Source organism: Lagenorhynchus albirostris, chromosome 10, assembly GCF_949774975.1.
Source record: "Lagenorhynchus albirostris chromosome 10, mLagAlb1.1, whole genome shotgun sequence".
Taxonomy (NCBI): domain Eukaryota; kingdom Metazoa; phylum Chordata; class Mammalia; order Artiodactyla; family Delphinidae; genus Lagenorhynchus; species Lagenorhynchus albirostris.
This window is the reverse complement of record NC_083104.1, coordinates 37307703-37326235: the sequence shown is the minus strand read 5'-3', so window position 1 is coordinate 37326235 and position 18533 is coordinate 37307703. Positions and strand designations below refer to the sequence as shown.

Here is an 18533-nt window from a genome sequence, read left to right as displayed (position 1 = left end):
CCACTGGAGTGGGAGCCCTTCCTGATTGGGGAGGCAGGGTGGTTTCTCAGTGCTGTAGATGAGATCCTGCATTCTCTAGGATTTATTTGGTGCAAGGAAAAAATCAGGAAGCAGTTCCCCACCATCCTCACCTATCACAGGGGCTGGATTTCCCATCCTTCCTCTGAGGTCACTTCGGGTTTACAAAATCTCTGCTTCCCTCTAGGTGGAGGCCGAGCTGATTGACAAGCTGGACAGCATGGTGTCAGAAGGGAAAGGCGATGAGAGCTACAGGGAGCTCTTCGGCCTGCTGTAAGCTGCTTCAGCCCCAAGTACCTCACGTTGGGGGAGGGGGTGAAGTGGGCTAATGAAGGGTAGCGGTGCAACCTGCACTGGGCAGGCTTCAGAGTGTGGGTATCCGGAGAGACCAGGGTTGTTCCTGGTGGTAGCAGTGCTCACCTTCTGTCAACAAGAAAGTGACATCATGACAGCAAGCTCTCTCAGGGATTGCCATAGTTGACTAAAGATGTAGGGACAGGTGATAACTCTGAGCTCCTGGATTTGCTGATAGCAAAAGGATCATCGTATATCTTCATACCATGTACTGTATCTAGTTGGGCAAACAGTTCATGGGGACTCAATGAGGGCTCAAGGCTGACATTTCGGGGTGGGGGGAGGGAGGGAATTAAATCTCTGCTTTGTAAGAATGTACAATCAGCTTGAGAAACACTGCCATGAATTTTGTGACTTGAACAAATTATACCCCCTTCCAAACCAGTTTCCATTTGTGAAACAGGGTGGTTGTACTGACTGATGTCAAGGGTCCCAGGTCCACCAGTTGTGGCTTCTGTCTTGAGTTGATGGAGGCCAAGAGACCTTACAGGACTAGCCACAGGGCTAAGCCCAAAGGAAGGACTCAGGAGAGCCGTGGTCCTCCCAGAGAGATAGTAAAGTTGGGTATTTTATCTTCCTAAAAAACAAAATTTTAAGACATTTACAGCTCTAGAGCCCTCTCCTATCTCACTCATTATCTCTAGCTTTGAGATTTTCTTTATTTTAGTGACATTTTTAAGATAAGCCTGTAATATATTTTCTAATAATAATACTGTACATTTGCTTAGAACTTTACAGTGTACAAAATTTGTTGACATATCTGATTTAATCCTCACAACACACCTGTGAGGTGGGCAAGGCAGATATTATCCTGAGGAGTAGGGGTGATGACACTGAGCTCAGAGAAGTGGTAGCATGGCCTCAGTTGCATGGCCAGTAAGAAGCAGCTCTGGGGGTACAGCCCAGATATTCCAGTTTCAAGAGGGGGAAATCTTCCTGCTACACCCTGCCTACTTTGTTCCTTGATGAGTCATGCAATAAAATGTGAATTCATTTGAAATTTAAGTAATTTTAATTTGTGAAAATGAATCCATCCTTTAGTACTTCTCTTTTAGCTGAAGATGTTTCTAATTGTGGAAATAAGGAAGAGAAATCTCTTCCTAAGCCACTAACTGATGATTTTACTATGAAGGAAAAAGCACAAAAATAACTTACTATTAATAATTACCTGACCAAATAGTGTTACATAAACACTGTTCACGTCTGAGAACTGAAAGCCACTGATAACCAAGGAGCAGCATTTCCCAATTTGTGTTTGGGGAAGATGTTTGTAGGTATGCTGGGGGGAGGTGGGAGTGGATCATGGGCTAATCAATTTAGAAAAGACTCAGTTAAATAAAATCGAACAGGCCTCTGTATTATAGGACTTCTCAAAGCCTTTAATATTTAGAAAGATGTGAAAACTCTCTAAAAGGAAGGTGTGGTGATCAGCATCTTCCATGCTTTTTTGCTCACAGAACACCTCTCTCTGTCCTCCAGGACAGCAGAGCTCTGTAGAACGGAGTTTGGGAAATGTGAACACAGTGGTTTTTTCCACGCAGCTCAGAGGTGAAAGACAATGGTCCTACCTTCTCGCTCTAGTAAATGGGTCACATGGAAACCCTCACTTTCCCAGAAGCCTCAGCTCAAGTTAGATGCTGTGTGCAAGGAAGACAGTTGTCATCATTGCAGTGTTAACGGCAGTCAGGCTGTGGGTGTGAGTTCCCAGTGCTGGGTCCCTGGCTGAGCCTTCCACTCTAGGTGACTTTCATGACCTTAGGGAGCTAGGGACAGTGTACAAAAGGATCAGGAGTGAGACCTTGACCTGAGATAATCACTAGAGCAAACAGAAAGAGTCCATCTAGGTCATCATCCCCTAGGAGAGAACTGTGAAAAGGCAGAGGATCTCAGAAGCCAGGCTCTTTGGAGAAGTCAGAGGCTACCTGGAGGTGACAGGAGCCTGGGCTGGCAAGTGAGAAAAGCACCTGGGCATTTAGCTCTTGGCCCTGGCACATTTCACATGGGAGTATCCCATGACAGTGAAGATGACAGTGTAACTCCTGGACTCACTGTCCTTCACGCTGGGCCCTCAAGACTGGTTGGAATCTTTCCCTTGGTTTACATGAAAACGTTGGTTAGTATGTTTGCTGAGGATGGTTCTAAGCAGTGATAGAGGCAGCCAGCCAATTGGCAAAGCCAGGTCTATCCCTCAGTGGACTCTTACTCCGCTGCTTCTTCAGAACAGATCTCACAGTGTGTACACCTAAAGGGGCTGGGGCTTTGAAACCGCTCCCTCAGTTCGGAACTTGCACAGGAGAATGGAAGACGTGTTCATTGGTTGCTGGCCAGTTCAGTAATTGCTTTGTCTTTGCTTTCTGCTGCATGGAGTAGAACCCAGCTGTTTGGGCCCTACCCCAGGTAAGACTGCAGTGTGGTAAGTCTGCCGTCTCCAGATCCATCACAGGCCCCACGGGCTCTGGGACCTTACTCTGGTGCCCAAGGAAGGCTCATGCATTGTGCATTGTGTTTGCTTCCACCAATAGCCTGCTGGAGAAAGTTGAACAGGAAACATGGCGCGAGACCGGCATTTCCTTTGTAACCTCGGTCACCCGCCTCATGGAACGCCTTCTTGACTACAGGTATCTTCTCAGGAACCTACCTGACCTCTTCTCTGGTCAGATGCTCTCCCCAGCAGGAGGATCCCCTGACCTTAAAATTGAGACCTCGTGGCCATGAGAGGTAGGACTGTTCTGGTGTTGTGTGCCATCACCAGTCATTAGGAATCTCCTGATGGCCAAGGAGAAAGAGGAAGAAAGCCTTCTCCCAGGGGTAGGCCAGGGCTTCCTGGGCTTACCCCCGATACGTGGGCACGTGTATCCAGGAGGTATCCCAGGGACATGTAGCCTTCTGGCTTTTCATCCAGAAAAGTCAAGGCTCAGAGGAATGGGCACAGCAGAGAGGAAGAGAAAGGCTGTCTCCAGAGCAAGTTAGGTCCTTAGCGCAGACCTTCCTCAGAGCCATGTGGCAGATGGGCAGGAAAATATCACCTGGTACAGAAGTGTGACCCAGGAGGACTTTCATTTGGTTTTTCCAGGGAAGGGGGACCCAACTTTTCCATGCCTCCGTTCTTTGTGTAAAATGTGTTTATTTCTGTCCCTTGATCCTGGCCATGCGCAGATTAGAGGAGGCAGCCTGTGAGCTCAGAGATCTTTATGATACATTCAGTCTGGGAGTTCATGTGAAATTCATTTTTTCGTGAAAGCCTGCCTTCTCAGTCATATCATGGCTTTTGACTTTGCCTAAAAGTAACAATAATGCTACCATTGCAGCCTTAGTTATTCTGTCAGTAGAGTTCAGGTGATAGCTAAGAGTGCCTTTTGGGAACCTAGAGGAAGGTGATAAGGAATGAGGAGGAATGATAGAGGAAACCCAGACCCAAGCAATAGTTGTCTTCTCTGTGCTACATGTCATGCAGATGCCAAGGGAGAGCATCTGGGACTCCAGCTAGCTGCGTGTACAGGAAGCTTCTTGCTGGATTCACCAGTCTGGTTCTCATTCTCTTTCATCCCCTTGTGCTAGGCCTTTCTCCTCCCCAGAGGAGCTTGGCTTTGACCAGTCCCTGCCCTCCCTAGGCAAGGATTCATTCTCAGTGTTCCTGCTGTTCTGTGTCTGGAAGACCAGCCATGACCCCTCCTAAACCCAGCGCTACTCAGCATGAATGCAGCTCAGCTCTGGCCGAAGCTACCCCTAAATCAGAAAAAAAGCTCCAAAGCAACTGCTCCTAGTTAGAGGGGATTCCAAAGACTAGTGCACAGGAAGGACACTATAGGGAGAAAAGCGAATGAGATTATGTACATGGCAGTTATGCCGTGGTTGCTGTGGCCACAGGGTCCTGAAGGTAGGTCCCTAGAGTAGAGTGTCTTGGCTTCTATGAAACACTGTCCTACAAAATGAAAACTGCCCTTTAAGGAAAGCTCTGTGCCTCCCCTTTTGGAAACTTGAGGACTTAACCTTCTACTTTACTGACATACTCTTTTGTGCTGAAGGCATTGGTAGGTGTTACTTAATGCCCTGATATAGCATCTGGGCTCTACACTCTGCCACCAGAGCAAGGGGTCCAGTTGAACAGAGATCTTTGAACCCTAGGAGTGGGTCCAAAGCTTAGAGGGAGCTCACAGTACAGTCTCATCTGTGGAAGAAGTTTCTGTTGGAGAGCATCCTCATCTGGGGTTTGGACATACTAATGCCTCAGTGACACTGCAGGTCTCTGTGTTGTCCCAGAGGCACCACTTTGTGCATTCATCTGTGCTCTCCCTTCCAGGGATTGCATGAAAGGAGAGGAGACAGAGAATAAGAAGATCGGCTGCACTGTTAACCTGATGGTGAGAGAATATGGGCTCTTCCTCCTCTCTGCCTCGTAGTGTGGCTTCTGTCCTGCCCTGTGATTGGCCTGTCCTTTCTACAATACATGGCTATAAGCCTAAGGGGTTTTTTTGGTTTTTTGTTTTTTATTTGGTTGCTCTGGGTCTTAGGTGTGGCAGGCGGGCTCCTTAGTTGCAGCAGGCAGGCTCTTTAGTTGTGGCATGTGAACTCTTAGTTGCAGCATGCATGTAGGATCTAGTTCCCTGACCAGGGATCAAACCCGGGTCCCCTGCATTGGGAGCATGGAGTCTTAACCACTGTGCCACCAGGGAAGTTCCAAGCCTAAGGGTTTGAGTCAGGACATCAGCTCTGTTACTGGTATCTTGGAAACTTGCACCTTATCACTCACATTCCTACTTGGGAAAGGAATGAAATGAGCTTCTCTTTGGACAGAGCTCTAGCCTGGCCTCTTGGCAAGGTCCCGCCAACCCTGACATACTCTAATTTCCAGTCTTCCCTGGTATTCTTCCTCTGTCTCATCACTCAGGGCTCCTGCAGATCTGCCAGAGGTTTCACCCCCAGCAGGCGTACCTTCTGGCTGGTCCCTTCTCTTCCTGGTGCTGGCTACCTCCACGGCCTGTCTTCTCCCTCCTGTCCAGCACACCCAGGGTTTTGGGCAGCTGCCTGGAGTTCAGAGATGGCCTCCACAGGCAGCAGCCTCTCCCATCTTCATTTATATTTCCTTCTCTCTTACAGAACTTTTACAAATCTGAGATTAACAAAGAAGAGATGTATATCCGCTATATCCATAAGCTTTGTGACATGCATTTGCAGGCCGAAAACTACACAGGTAAGTGGGAAGGGGAAGCTACGCCTCCCCATGAGGACAGACTGGACATACATGCACAGCTGGCAGAGAAAGGCTCTGAGCTGGTGCCTCCCAGATTTTAGCAGAGTGTCAGGACCCATGATGCCCATCACCTCACTCCTTTCCCTCAACTCCTTTGTAACGTGGTGGAGAAAAAGCAGGTGGAACTTCCACTTGTGCCTTGCTGCCCAAAGCTCTTCCATTCTCCTTGCCTCCTGTTCACCCACTTTGAGGCCTCAAGGGTGACCTCCAAATTCTGGTGTGCCAGGTTCAGAGCATCCTGAGCTCACTGTCCCTCTTCATGAGCAGAACTTCTCTGAGGACCTTCACAGCTGGAACTAAGTGAGGCCATAACACAGGAACATCAGCCTAACCCTGGGACTTCCAGAACTTGCTGGCAGACCTGCCTTGCAGTCTGGGCTCCTCCCCTGCAAGTACACAACAGCCCCACATTGAGCTCCCAGTGGAGAGTATGGAGAATGTTCACCTTACTTTCTGACAGACCAGACAGGGACCCTTTCACTGTATCTACAATTTAATCCATTACTACGGCCTTTTCTAAAAGAACAAATTTAAAAGCATTTCAACATACCTGTCACACTCTGTTTACTGAGCGCCACTTTGAGTCAGGAAGATATGTGTACCCATGTGTGTCCTGCCTGATTACCTTGTATCATAGTTCCCCCAAAATAGCCACTTCTTCACTGTGGTGACCAGCCATCACATCTTAGCCCTTGAGCCATAGGACTTGAATTTGTGTGATAGACCAGGAAATTCAAGCTATTCTTGTCCACAGCATTACGAGAATTAGATGAATTTGTAGAAACACAGAATCCTCCTTCCTTATTTTATGTTAGATGTTAAAGAGTGTTTTGCATAGATTCCACCTTTCCTGACACAGCTTGGCAAGAATTAAATCTGAAATGACTGGGATGAACCTGCCATTCTCTGCAGCCACTTCCACCCATGATCCCAGCAGCCCTTTGAGAGGGCAGTGAAGTGATAGACTGAAAAGTTCCATGTATCAATAGAGGCATTTACTAAACTCCTGGAGGACTGGGCCATCACTGAGAGGCTATGTCAGGAATTTAGACAGAGAGAGGGTGCTGAGCCTTGCCTCTGGTGGCCTCAGGAATAACATCTGAAAAGAATATTGGCAGGGAAGAAAAGGATTTCACATGGTTTTCTGAGTTCTAGAGGGAGGCCTTGAGGGCCTCATGGGCTTGTTCCCAGTGAGAAGGGGCTTCACAGCTCCAGTGAGGAGGCACGTATATCCCTGGGCAGGAGGGTCCAGTAGCCAGAGCATAGGCAGAGCGCAAACGTGAGCAGGAGCCTGGAAAGTGGCTGCAGGCAACATACCTGGCTAAAACTGGAAGTGGGTCACTAGATAATTTGAAAAGAGATTCTTCATAGTCATGGGGAGCAGATTTGAATAGGGCCTTGAAGGCCAGGCAGAAGCTAGAACTAATTAACTTGCTAGTAGGAGATGCCCACTAAAACTGAGCAGATAGAACAGGAAAGAGCAGACTGTGTCATGGGACCATGAGCCGCTGCTGTAACTCAGTCTGACTGACTCTTTGGGATTTAGGAAGCTACAGCATTTAGCTGCGGTTGTTTTGTAAACCCTCTCCAACCGTTCCACATGTATGGGAGGTGTCACAGGGCCCCGCCCTGGGCCCAGCATCCACTTTAGCTTCCTCCAGGAATGGAGCCCATCACACAGTTATCACCGTACACACTCCTTCTCTCTGGTCCTTTTAGAAATGGTCAAGATAAGGAGAAAGGGTCATTCCCAGGGCCATGCTGAGCTCAGAAAATGGAGCTGGAGGCATTGAGGCTGGCTTCGGGAGGGCTGAGAAAAGCCTTAGTCAGTGCTTACCCCTCAGAGCCAGTTCTGAAAAGGTTGGAAAAGAAGCTCTAGTCAGTTGAGCAAAAAGGAACCCAAGAACTCTCTCTGACATGTCAGTGTGTCCCAGAGCAAAGCAACCTGTACACAGACCCCTAGGTACCTGAGCCATACTTTATCTAGCACCCAGAGCAGGTGACCAGGCTAAGGGAGGAAGGTGTCTACTAGGATCTTTGGTTCCTTCGTGCTGTGTTCACGGGCTATTCACTGGCTGGACAGCCCCTCTATCTCAGCTTTGGTATCCAGCAACCCTGATCTGGGCTGCACATGCCTTGCGCTGGCATGCTGCTTAGCCTGGTCCCTTGGCACCCGGCTGCCCCTGGACCTCCATAGCCCTTGTCCCCACAGAAGCTGCGTTCACTCTGCTCCTCTACTGTGAGCTGCTACAGTGGGAGGAAAGGCCACTGCGGGAATTCCTCCATTACCCATCCCAGACAGAGTGGCAGCGGAAAGAGGGACTGTGCCGCAAGATCATCCACTACTTCAACAAAGGCAAGGTGGGTGTTATTAGGCAAGGCTTTGAGCGTCTCTGCTTCTACTGTACTACATGGCATCTTAACGCTACAGGGATGGCAGCAGCTGCAGAGGGTACTGTGTGGGGTGGTGAGGGGGTGGAGGCCCATATGTGTGCGTTAGATATGGAGGCAGCATGACTTTCTCTGGGGAAAAAAAAATAACAGCTTAATTCTGTGGCTTGGAAGCCAATTCCAGATTGGGGATGTAAGAGACAACCCCACATACCAGCTTTGCACATCTGTAAATACTAATGCTCCAACAGCAAGGGCTTTGGGCCCCCTGCTTATATTTATTAGATTTACTTAAATTATTGTAGCTTTCTGCTCTGCTATAGAAAATGTGAGCTATAAAAATTAATGGATTCTAACCACAGCCAACGGAGGCCTGTACTGCCTCTTACGGGTACGTGTTCTTGTCTTGGATTTCCCTTCCTTACAGCATAGTCTGGGCTCCTCTCATTGGGGTTATTCTCTATTAAACTTGATTCTGTGGAATTAGCAGGCATTGTCAGCATTGGTTCAGACTTCCTTGGGACTTCCCAGCCATTCTGCTCCAATCTCTGGGAGAGCTCCTTGTGGGGCCCTCTGACCCACCTATGGCCCATACACTGGAAAGGCTGGACTTGTGTAACTTGTTGAAGCTGTTCTCTCATTACTCAGCTTTGAGCATGTTAAAAAGCTGAAACAGGAGTGTTCAGGGAACTATAGTGGCTGAACTCCAGACTTAAATGGAAATTGGTTTTTTAAAATAAGCTTTTTTATCATAAAAAAGAAAGATTTAAACATTAATAACTTTTGCCCATAAATCAGAAAACATTCATCAGTTTTACACAACATGAGAGACTTTTGTTTGTCAAAAACATTCACCCATGTAGGGAACACACTGGTAAGCAGGAACCTTTCCAAAACCTCAGGAGCTCTCATTTCACCTGGCCCAGAAAGGAGACCCATGCTTAGCTGTCAGCCAGCCACACATGACTGAGCCACAGTGCCAGCCCAAAGCCTCCTCTCCTTGCTGGTCCAGAGACGGACAGAGGGCCCCATGCCAGTACACTTTTAGGTCTGTCTTCCTGGCACCCAGCCCACCTGGAGCTGCCACCTACCCATATGCCCAGCAAGCCCTCCCAGCTCTGAGGGAATGGCATAAGCATGGTGTGAGTGTGCATAAGTGTTGTTAGTATATTAGCTTATTTTTCTTTCCATGGGCATAGAGTACAGAGTAGAGTTATGCTTATCTGATTGAGCCCAGCAGTGGGACACGTGAGCATTAATGGTCCCCTTTTCACCCCACACTACAGTAGTGTCAAGAAAGCAGGTTTAAAGGTTAGTATGAACAAGGGGAGGTAATGCAAAACCTGCCTGAGTATTGTGGATAAGCAGGAAGGGGAGAAGGACTGGGAGGCTCCGTAGGCTACCTTGTCAGGGATCTCCCTCTCCTTCTAGCAGCCCTGACTTTGGTGTGAATTGCTGGGGGAGCAGCTTCTGTACTGAGAACAGACGACTCAGTGAGCCCTTTCATGAGCTCATCCTCAAAGGGGTATTTATCACAACCATTCTCTTGGGCTCATACAGAAGGTCCAACTTTTCTGTTTCTGTACCTTCATACCTGACAGAACCAGTGGATAGGGCTAACCAGTTCTCTTAAAAGCATTCAGGGTTTTTTTTCTAATGGCTCCAGAAAAGCAAAACCTGTCTGATGCAAGAAAAGTGCTCCTGGGCTTCCCTGGTAGCGCAGTGGTTAAGAATCTGCCTGCCAATGCAGGAGACACGGGTTCGAGCCCTGGTCCGGGTAGATCCCACATGCCACGGAGCAACTAAGCCCATGCACCACAACTACTGAAGCCCACGTGCCCTAGAGCCCATGCTCTGCAACAAGAGAAGCCACCGCTATGAGAAGCCCACGCACCACAACGAAGAGTAGCCCCCGCTCTCCACAACTAGAGAAAAGCTGGTGCGCAACAATGAAGACCCAGCGCAGCCAAAAATAAAATAAATAAATAAATTTTAAAAAAAAGAAGGAAGGGGAGGCATGAAGATGGGAGCTGGTCCTTCATTTCAGGGAAGAGGGAGCAGACAGTAAGGGAAGCTGGGAGGAGGCCTCTGACCCCTAAAGCATACAGACCATCAGGACCGAACCAACCCTCCATGTGGGGGTGGGCTTGGGCTCTACTGCTGAGGGCTGCTATTGTCCACATTCCTTTGAAGGAATGAGTCTGGTGCTTCTAAAATGTTGTGTGTAGACAGAAGTACAAAGACTGACAGTCTGGAGTCCCAGGCTTTTGCCTTCCTTTCCAGTTTGAGTAGAGTGAGCCAAGTCAGTGCAACTTTTGTGCCATCCCTGTCAGTGGGGGCAACAAGGATGTATAAACACACATCTGCCCAAGCTGGTAGAAGTGATTGGATTTCAGACACTGGTTAGTAGTTGTGTAGTTGGCTTTGCCTCCTGCCAGAAGGAAGGAAACCAAGAGAGAAGATGTAGATGGGATGCATTGTATCTGCAGGGCGTTCCCTCCCTGTGTTCCGAGGTAGCTCTCAAAACCCCCAGCATTCCAGCACAATCCTCAAGGCTGACAGAGTGTCCTGGCTCACCCTTGGGGGTTGGGGGGGCAGGCTTGGAGCAGCAGGGCTACAAATTAGGGCAGAGATGCCAGCGAGGCAGATAAGCATTGATCCTAATAGAGTAGAACTGCTTTACTGGGAGCTACCGTCAGCAGACAAAGCGCCTTTAGCCTCACATGGGTTCCTCATCACCTAAATGAGCAGTTCCCCATGGGGCGCTCCTTACAGACTGGCTAGCAGTCTGCACACAGCTCAGCTGCTTCGCCAGCCCCCTTGGATCTTCCTGCCAAGCAGACCCTCCCGTGGGCCCTTCACTGAAACCTGCCCAAGCAGCACTTGGAGCCAGAGACAGGACAGACACGTGCCCCCTTAAAAGCTGTGATGTGGGGGTACAAGAGGCTTTCTAGCTCACTGAGGCAGAGGCATTGTATCGGAGCAGGGAGTCAGGGTCTATTTAAAATTCTCTTTGGTTTGTTTCAACATTTTTAATTGGTCCTGCAGTTCAATCCATATGACGTTAATTTCTTCAAAGGATAAGAAACACAGTCCTGGGCTTCCCTGGTGGCGCAGTGGTTGAGAATCCGCTTGCCAATGCAGAGGACACGGGTTCGAGCCCTGGTCCAGGAAGATCCCACGTGGCGCAGAGCAGCTAAGTGCATGTGTCACAACTGCTGAGCCTGCGCTCTGCAGCCTGCGAGTCACAACTTCTGAGGCCCACGCGCCTAGAACCCGTGCTCTGCAACAAGAGAAGCCACTGCAATGAGAAGTCTGTGTACCACAGCGAAGAGTAGCCCCGCTCACAGCAACTAGAGAAAAAGCCCGTGCACAGCAACGAAGACGCAACGCAGCCAAAAATTAATTAATTAATTAATTAATTAATTATTTTAAAAAAAGAAACACAGTCATGAATAAAACATGGAGAGTATTGTCCTTCTCCCTGATGCTATTTCAAATCTATTTTTTTAATATAGTCCTTATTAAACATTCATACTGAAATATTGATGGGTGAAATTATAGTATATCTGATATTTGCTTCCAAAACTATGGGGAGGAGTAAGTGGATGAGATATTTAATGATACAAGACTGGCCATGAGTTGGTCATTGTTGAGGTTGGGTGATGAGTACCTAGGGGTTCATACTTCCATGTTTCTATATGTTTAAAATTTTCCTATAATAAAAATTTTAATTAGTACTTAGAAGTTGGGGAGAAGAGCCTGGCTAAAATGTCAAGTAAACCTTTGATTCCCAATCTCGCCAAGAGAGAAAGCACTGTATTAAAAAGAGGAGGAAATGGACAATATTGCCCCTTAGTGAAGGCCACTGTTAGATGAGCCTGTCACCATAATAGGAGCCACACCACGGAAACAGCCCGAGACGTGATTAGGCAAGGATTATCTGAAGACTGCTCTAAGATTTGAACCATTTCTGTAAAGGAAATTATCAGACCTACTACCAAGCCCTTGGGTAGCTACTTCCTACTTAGCTTCCAGACTTGTTTCTAAGCTTAAATGATCTTAATTTAAAAGTCATTGTTTCCTTCATTAACTCATTAAATAAATCTTTATTGAGTACCTGCTCATGGCTGGCACTGTTCTAGGCTCTGAGGATATAGGATATAAACAGGATCCCTGCCCTCATGCAGCTTATCATCTAATTGAGACTAATACAACATAAAAGTAAATACTTTTTAGCCCAGAAATAAACCCACACACCTATGGTCAATTAATCTTCAGGCAAGAATATACAGTGGAGAAAAGACAGTCTCTTTAGCAATTGGTGCTGGGAAAGCTCGACGGCCACATGTAAATCAGTGAAGTTAGAAAACTCCCTCACACCATACACAAAAATAAACTCAAAATGGCTTAAAGGTTTAAATTTAAGACATGACAGCTTAAAGCTCCTAGAAGAGAATATAGGCAAAACAATCTCTGACATAAATTGTAGCAATATTTTCTTAAATCAGTCTCCCAAGGCAAAAGAAATAAAAGCAAAAATAAACGGGACCTAATCGAACATACAAGCTTTTGCACAGCAAAGGAAACCATAAACAAAATGAAAAGACAGCCTACGGACTGGGAGAAAGTATTTCAAATGATGCAACCGACAAGGGCTTAATTTCCAAAATATACAAACAGCTCATATAGCTCAATATCAGAAACAAACAAACAACCCAATCAAAAAATGGGCAGAGGGACTTCCCTGATGGTCCAGTGGGTAAGACTCCATGCTCCTAATGCAGGGGGCCCGGGTTCGATCCCTGGTCGGGGAAATAGATCCCGCATGCATGCCGCAACTAAAGATCCCATGTGCTGCCAATAAGACCTGGCACAGCCAAAATTAATTAATTAATTGTTAAAGAAAAGAAAAAACATTAAAACAAAACAAAACAAAAAACGTGGTTGCACCATTTTTAAAAAAAAGGGCGGAAAACCAAGTAGACATTTCTCCAAAAGAGACATAAAAGATGGCCAACAGGCACATGAAAAGATGGTCAGCATCACTAATTACTAAAGAAGTGCAAATCAAAACTACAGTGAGACATCACCTCAAACTAGTCAGAATGGCCAGCATCAAAAAGTCTACAAATAATAAATGCTGGACAGGGTGTGGAGAAAGGGAACCTCCTACACTGTTGGGGGCAATGTAAATTGGTGCAGCCACTATGGAGAGCAGTATGGAGGTTCCTTAAAAAACTAAAAATAGAGTTAGTTTTAGTTACATGATTCAGCAATCCCACTCCTGGGCAAATATCCAGAAAAGACAAAAACTCTAATTCAAAAAGATACATGCACCTAATGTTCATGCCAGCACTATTTACAACAGCCAAGGCATGGAAGCAACCTGTGTTCGTCAACATATGAATGGATAAAGAAGATGGCAAAGGGTGTATGTGTGTGTATGTATATATATTATATATATAATGTAATATTACTCAGTCATTAAAAAGAATGAAATACTGCCATTTGCAGCAACATGGATGGACCTAGAGATTATCATACTAAGTGAAGTAAGTCAGACAGAGAAGACAAATATTATATATCCATGTGGAATCTAAAAAAATTATACAAATGAACTTATTTACCAAACAGAAACAGACTCACAGACATAGAAAACAAACTTATTGCTACCAAAGGGGAAAGGGTGGAGGAGGGATAAAGTAGGAGTTTGGGATTAACAGATACACACTACTATATATAAAATAGATAAACAACAAGGATGTACTGTATAGCACAGGGAACTACATTCAATATCTTGTAATAACTACATTCAATATCTAGTAATATTGGAATCTGAAAAGAATATATGTATGCGTGTGTGTGTGTGTGTATATATATATATATATAACTGGATCACTTTTGTGTACCTGAAACTAACACAATATTGTAAATCAACCGCACTTCAATTTGAAAAAGTAAATACTTTTTTTATACAAGATAACTTCAGAGTAATGAAAGAATGGTTGGGGTAGTGCCTGTCCTTGACAAGGTAGTTAGGGAAAGGCCTCTTGGAAGTGGAAACATTTGAGTAGAAACCTGAAAACTATGCCTCAAGCCAGAAAACCAGTGCTATGTGTTCTCCACAAATTGGTTTTGAGCATATGTTCTTTGTGACATGCGATTTGCAGAAGGCCTTTGGTTGTGCCCTCTGATATGTTTGATGTGGGCTTGGGCCATTCCAAGGCTGCCTGAGGTGCTGAAGCCTTTTTCCTATTTCTGATGCAGAGTTGGGAGTTTGGGATCCCACTGTGCAGGGAGCTGGCGTGTCAGTATGAGAGCCTCTACGATTATCAGAGCCTCAGCTGGATTCGGGTGAGCTTTGCCCCTTCCCCCGCCCCAACCCTGAGTGGAGGTGCTAGCACTTTTCTGGCATCAACTTCTAAGGGAGCGTTTACTGTGGACCCAGCCCTTGGTTTAGTGCTGTGGACAGTACAGGAGAAGCAAAAGCCAAGGTTCCTGCTCTCAAGATGCTTGCATTATGGCTGGGGAACCAAAACAAACACATGACAAATGATTGTATGATCCAGACCCCAAGGGCCACTGGTGCTCAAGGAAGGGAGAAGCAGCATACACAGGATAGGATGGGGGTTTCAAGGAGGAGGTGGCAGCTCAACTTCATGAAGAAGCTTTTCCTGAAATGATTTTGTTCAGGTATGCTTCATCTGAAAACATTATAAGATCTTTCACTGCCTTGGCTTATGGTCAATACTGAGCACCCAAGTAAAGGAAGTTCTTCTTCCCTTCTTTGATGAAAAATATTCAAAATTAAGTGAAATGGACTTTGACAGTCTCCCAAATTTTTCCTAGTTGCCGGTGCTGGGTATTAAATCATAACAGGTCATTGGCAAAGAGAAGTCAGGAATCTCAGTTCATCCTCCTCCTGCACCCTTTTCAGCATAGCTAGCTCTTCCGTGTTCCCTGATCCTGATCAGGATTTGGGCCTATATAATAGATGTGGTTCTCTAGCAATAGCATTTTGACTGGTCTTTGAAGGCCGCTGCCCCCTGGCAGGCTGGCTTGATTGAGCGCATTAGGGCTGTCTTCCCAGTCAGATTTCAGTGAGTTTTTCTGAACCTGAAGCCAGGCCAGCCAAGACTAAAAAACTTATCGACCTTGGTAATACCAGACGTCATGGATATTAGTTCAACTTTTAAAGTTTAAAATCTCCTAAATTGGGACCAGTACGAGTGATGCTGGCAACTAAGCCTTCCTCATTCTGTTAGCATGGAGTCAGATGATAAATGAACAAGAGCAATGCAGATGGACTGATGGAAAATGGTGCCACCTATAAGCAACACTAGCTTATACTCAATTGGTGTAGTGAGTATCAGTCAAAACCAGGAATTCCTGAGCAAAAAAAGGAAGTCCATGTTAAATGTGTATCCCTGAAAGTACAGGAAGCCTGAGCCTCTTTGGGGCTGAGTCCACTCATTGGGAAGGACACTCCAAGCAGCCTCTCAGGGCTGCTTCACCATCAGGTGACAATGGAGAGTGAAGACTTCCTCTCCATCAGGCAGTTCCCCAGGGAGAGGTTGATCAGGGCTAGGGGCTCACTTTTTATCTAGACCAAGTCACCATGTTCTCTTTCCAAAAGACAGTGTCTGCTTAGGCCTGGGAGAACTTGCTTTGGACACCACTAGCAGTCAAGCCAACTGCCTTTCTCGTTCACAGAAAATGGAGGCCAGCTACTATGACAACATCACGGAGCAGCAACGCCTGGAGCCTGAGTTCTTTCGGGTCGGCTTCTATGGCAGGAAGTTTCCTTTTTTCCTTCGGGTGAGTCCATTCAGGTAGTCACAAGAACTTCTATCATATTTTACACGTAAGTTATTTATAACCTGTTTTTTTTAACCTTTTTCCTATTCTATTGAATACTTCTTTTTGAAGGAATGACCAGCCAACAAAAAGCATTTGACTTAATTTGACTGGACTGGCTACCAACTTTAGACTCTGTTTCTCTCTGCAGTACTGTTTTGTAGCTACCTGGAATGTATGAGGGTGGTTTTCTTACCAAATCAACCAAGTTCCTGCAGGAAATGACCAGGGTGTGAGAATGTCCCATAGGTATGTTTAGAAACCTTCCAACTTCTGTTTCCAGTGCCTGGAATTCTCCAGTGTGACTGTTCTCAGCCAGACAGGACCTCAGTACAGCCCTGACCTCAACAGTAGGCGGTACAGCCAGGGTGGAGAATTATTGATTTGAGAGATTTCAGAGGATAGTCCCCTTGCTCCTGGGGTTTGTGGGAGCTGCCAAACGTTGGATTTGGCTGTGGAAGGCCTTTCCTAGGCAGCCAGTTCTCTGGCCCATGATGATTACAGCCATTTTCCTCCACCATTGCTGGAAAGGCTGAGCTGGTATATAAACAGAGTGGAAGGAATGACTGAGCATAGACATACTGACACCAGTTAAACAGTTGCGATTTTTTTTCTCTTTAATCAGCACAACCCAGAGGCTCCAGGAGAAGTCAGCCTGGGCTTGTAGGCTGTAGCCCACACGGATTTGCTGTTCCCAAATGACCTAAACGAAGCTGTGCTGATGAAAGAGCCCTAGGGCTGCAGTTGAGACCTAAGAGTAGCTCCGATTGTCCCCAGTTCCAGTATCATACTAAGGTTCAGTGTCCAGGAAGCAGCTGGGAAAATTCATAGGATTCCCTTGATGTGTTTGGGATCCTATCTTACTGGGGAAATTGCTTTAGCCAGTGAGCAATAAGCTTGGTATCTCATCAAAGGTCAACTGAGCTTAATGGCTCCTTACAAAAAGCCAGTCTGCTAAGCAACAAAGTCCAGGCTGACTACATTTCAGATGTAAGGCAGGTCAACATGCACATTTCTTGGGCAGTAATCATTATAGGTTAAAATGAAAGTGATTTCTGCAGGAACTAGCAATAGTGATAGGGACAGCAAGCACACTCTGCCTGATCATGATCCCCAGAAGGCTCTAAGTCTATTGCACAGGAGTGTTTATAGTAGCAGAATGTGAATAAGTAGAGGATCTCCTCAGGAGACTGGACCTCCTTCATTCTCTAGGGACCATCCAGTCCAGGCATATCAGAAGTGGCATGTTTGTTGCCCCCATCAGCATAGATCGTACAACAGCAGTGGGGGTAAAGGTCAACAGAAGAGAAAGAAGGAACAAAAAGAAAGAAAGAAGGAATAGTACAAGAATTAGAAACCAAAAGCATCTCTAGAAAGCCCTTTGATAAGCTAATGATTATAGCCCTGTAAGTTATTTCTTTCGCATTTTATCTTTGCAAATTATGCTTGTCATTTTATTCTCCTTGTTTAGTCCCACAATTTGTATGTCATCAACCAGATTTTACTCCAAAACATCATTATTTTGAGTATTACAAAATCAGGCCCTGATGTTCCCCATTTCTGTCTTTGTCAAGCAGGAGGTCTCCATCACGGTTCCACCTGGCTCCCACCCCTCATGCTCATGTCACAGGGAACATCAGTATCTCAGGGCTCTCAGAGCTTTCTGACAAGTAGGACCTGGCATAGTACCTGCATCTGAGCCATTCATACAGTGTTCTCAAGTGACAGTCTAAATGTTCAAACATGGTGCCAGTAATGGAGGAAAAATAACAAGAGGTGTTAGGAAATATCATCCATCAGTCCGTCCTCATTTCCACACTAGGAGCTATGTTTCATGCATACAAATCTGCCTGGCCTGGCTACATGCTGCCTTCCCTTCCCTCAGCTGCTCAGTTCATCTGTGGCAAATGGAATAAGTCCAGCGGAGGTAGCCGTTTGCCTTGTAAATGGCAAGGGCAAAATGGAAAGCAATGGCAGCCAGATCTGTCTCATGTAGGGATGCTGGGGCTCTCGCCTGAGCAGACTTGAAAGCAGCAACCAGCCTCAAGGTCAATGCTCTGTGCCTTCCTCCTGCTGGGTCTTCCCCAGCACACTAGGCTACTCTTTCACCTTCCCACATAGGCCATCTATTACTCTAGCTCTGTCAGCTTGAGTTCTCTGGACCATCTGCCCATCTTGCCTCACAAATGTGATTATCTGCTAATCTGCATGGAGACAGGAAAACATCCAGCCCTCCCTCCTTGGGGGAATTTCTGTTTCTCTTCATTTGACTCATGAACAGACACTGGAGAGGATTGTACGTTTGTGAGTGGATATGAAAAGGCCAGTTCTAAACAGTTACCTTCTTTGTCAATTCTCCTTATCAAGCAAGGGACTTAGAAATGTCTCTGTCCTCTGTCTGTTCCACTGGAGAGGCCAGCCTGCTCCTCCTGACCTTGACTTCCCTTCCAGTGTTGCCTTTCATTCTGATCCATCTGGACATGTGGCCTAGCCTTAGCTGAGTTCTCCCATAGTAAGAGAAGAAGTGAAAAGTGGGCAAAAATCCTATTCCAAAAAGGCTGAGGTCATCCCCAGCCTGGCCTGTGATTATCCCTGTACTGGGAAACGTAGGGCTGGCCCTGTGGAACCTCTCTCTCCCCCTTCCTCTGAAGACGTGCCA

General features: G+C 46.3%; 1 protein-coding gene across 1 annotated transcript in view; it reads left to right on the top strand.

Moving 5' to 3' along the window:
- The window catches only part of DOCK3 (dedicator of cytokinesis 3), a 412216-nt gene that overhangs the window by 369820 nt on the left and 23863 nt on the right, over nucleotides 1-18533 (top strand). Inside the window, exons 33-40 of the mRNA XM_060161726.1 lie at nucleotides 206-291; nucleotides 2743-2769; nucleotides 2895-2990; nucleotides 4673-4733; nucleotides 5470-5563; nucleotides 7836-7984; nucleotides 14285-14371; nucleotides 15731-15835. Coding sequence (XP_060017709.1) covers nucleotides 206-291; nucleotides 2743-2769; nucleotides 2895-2990; nucleotides 4673-4733; nucleotides 5470-5563; nucleotides 7836-7984; nucleotides 14285-14371; nucleotides 15731-15835 — 705 coding nt within the window. The remainder of the gene's footprint in view (nucleotides 1-205; nucleotides 292-2742; nucleotides 2770-2894; nucleotides 2991-4672; nucleotides 4734-5469; nucleotides 5564-7835; nucleotides 7985-14284; nucleotides 14372-15730; nucleotides 15836-18533) is intronic.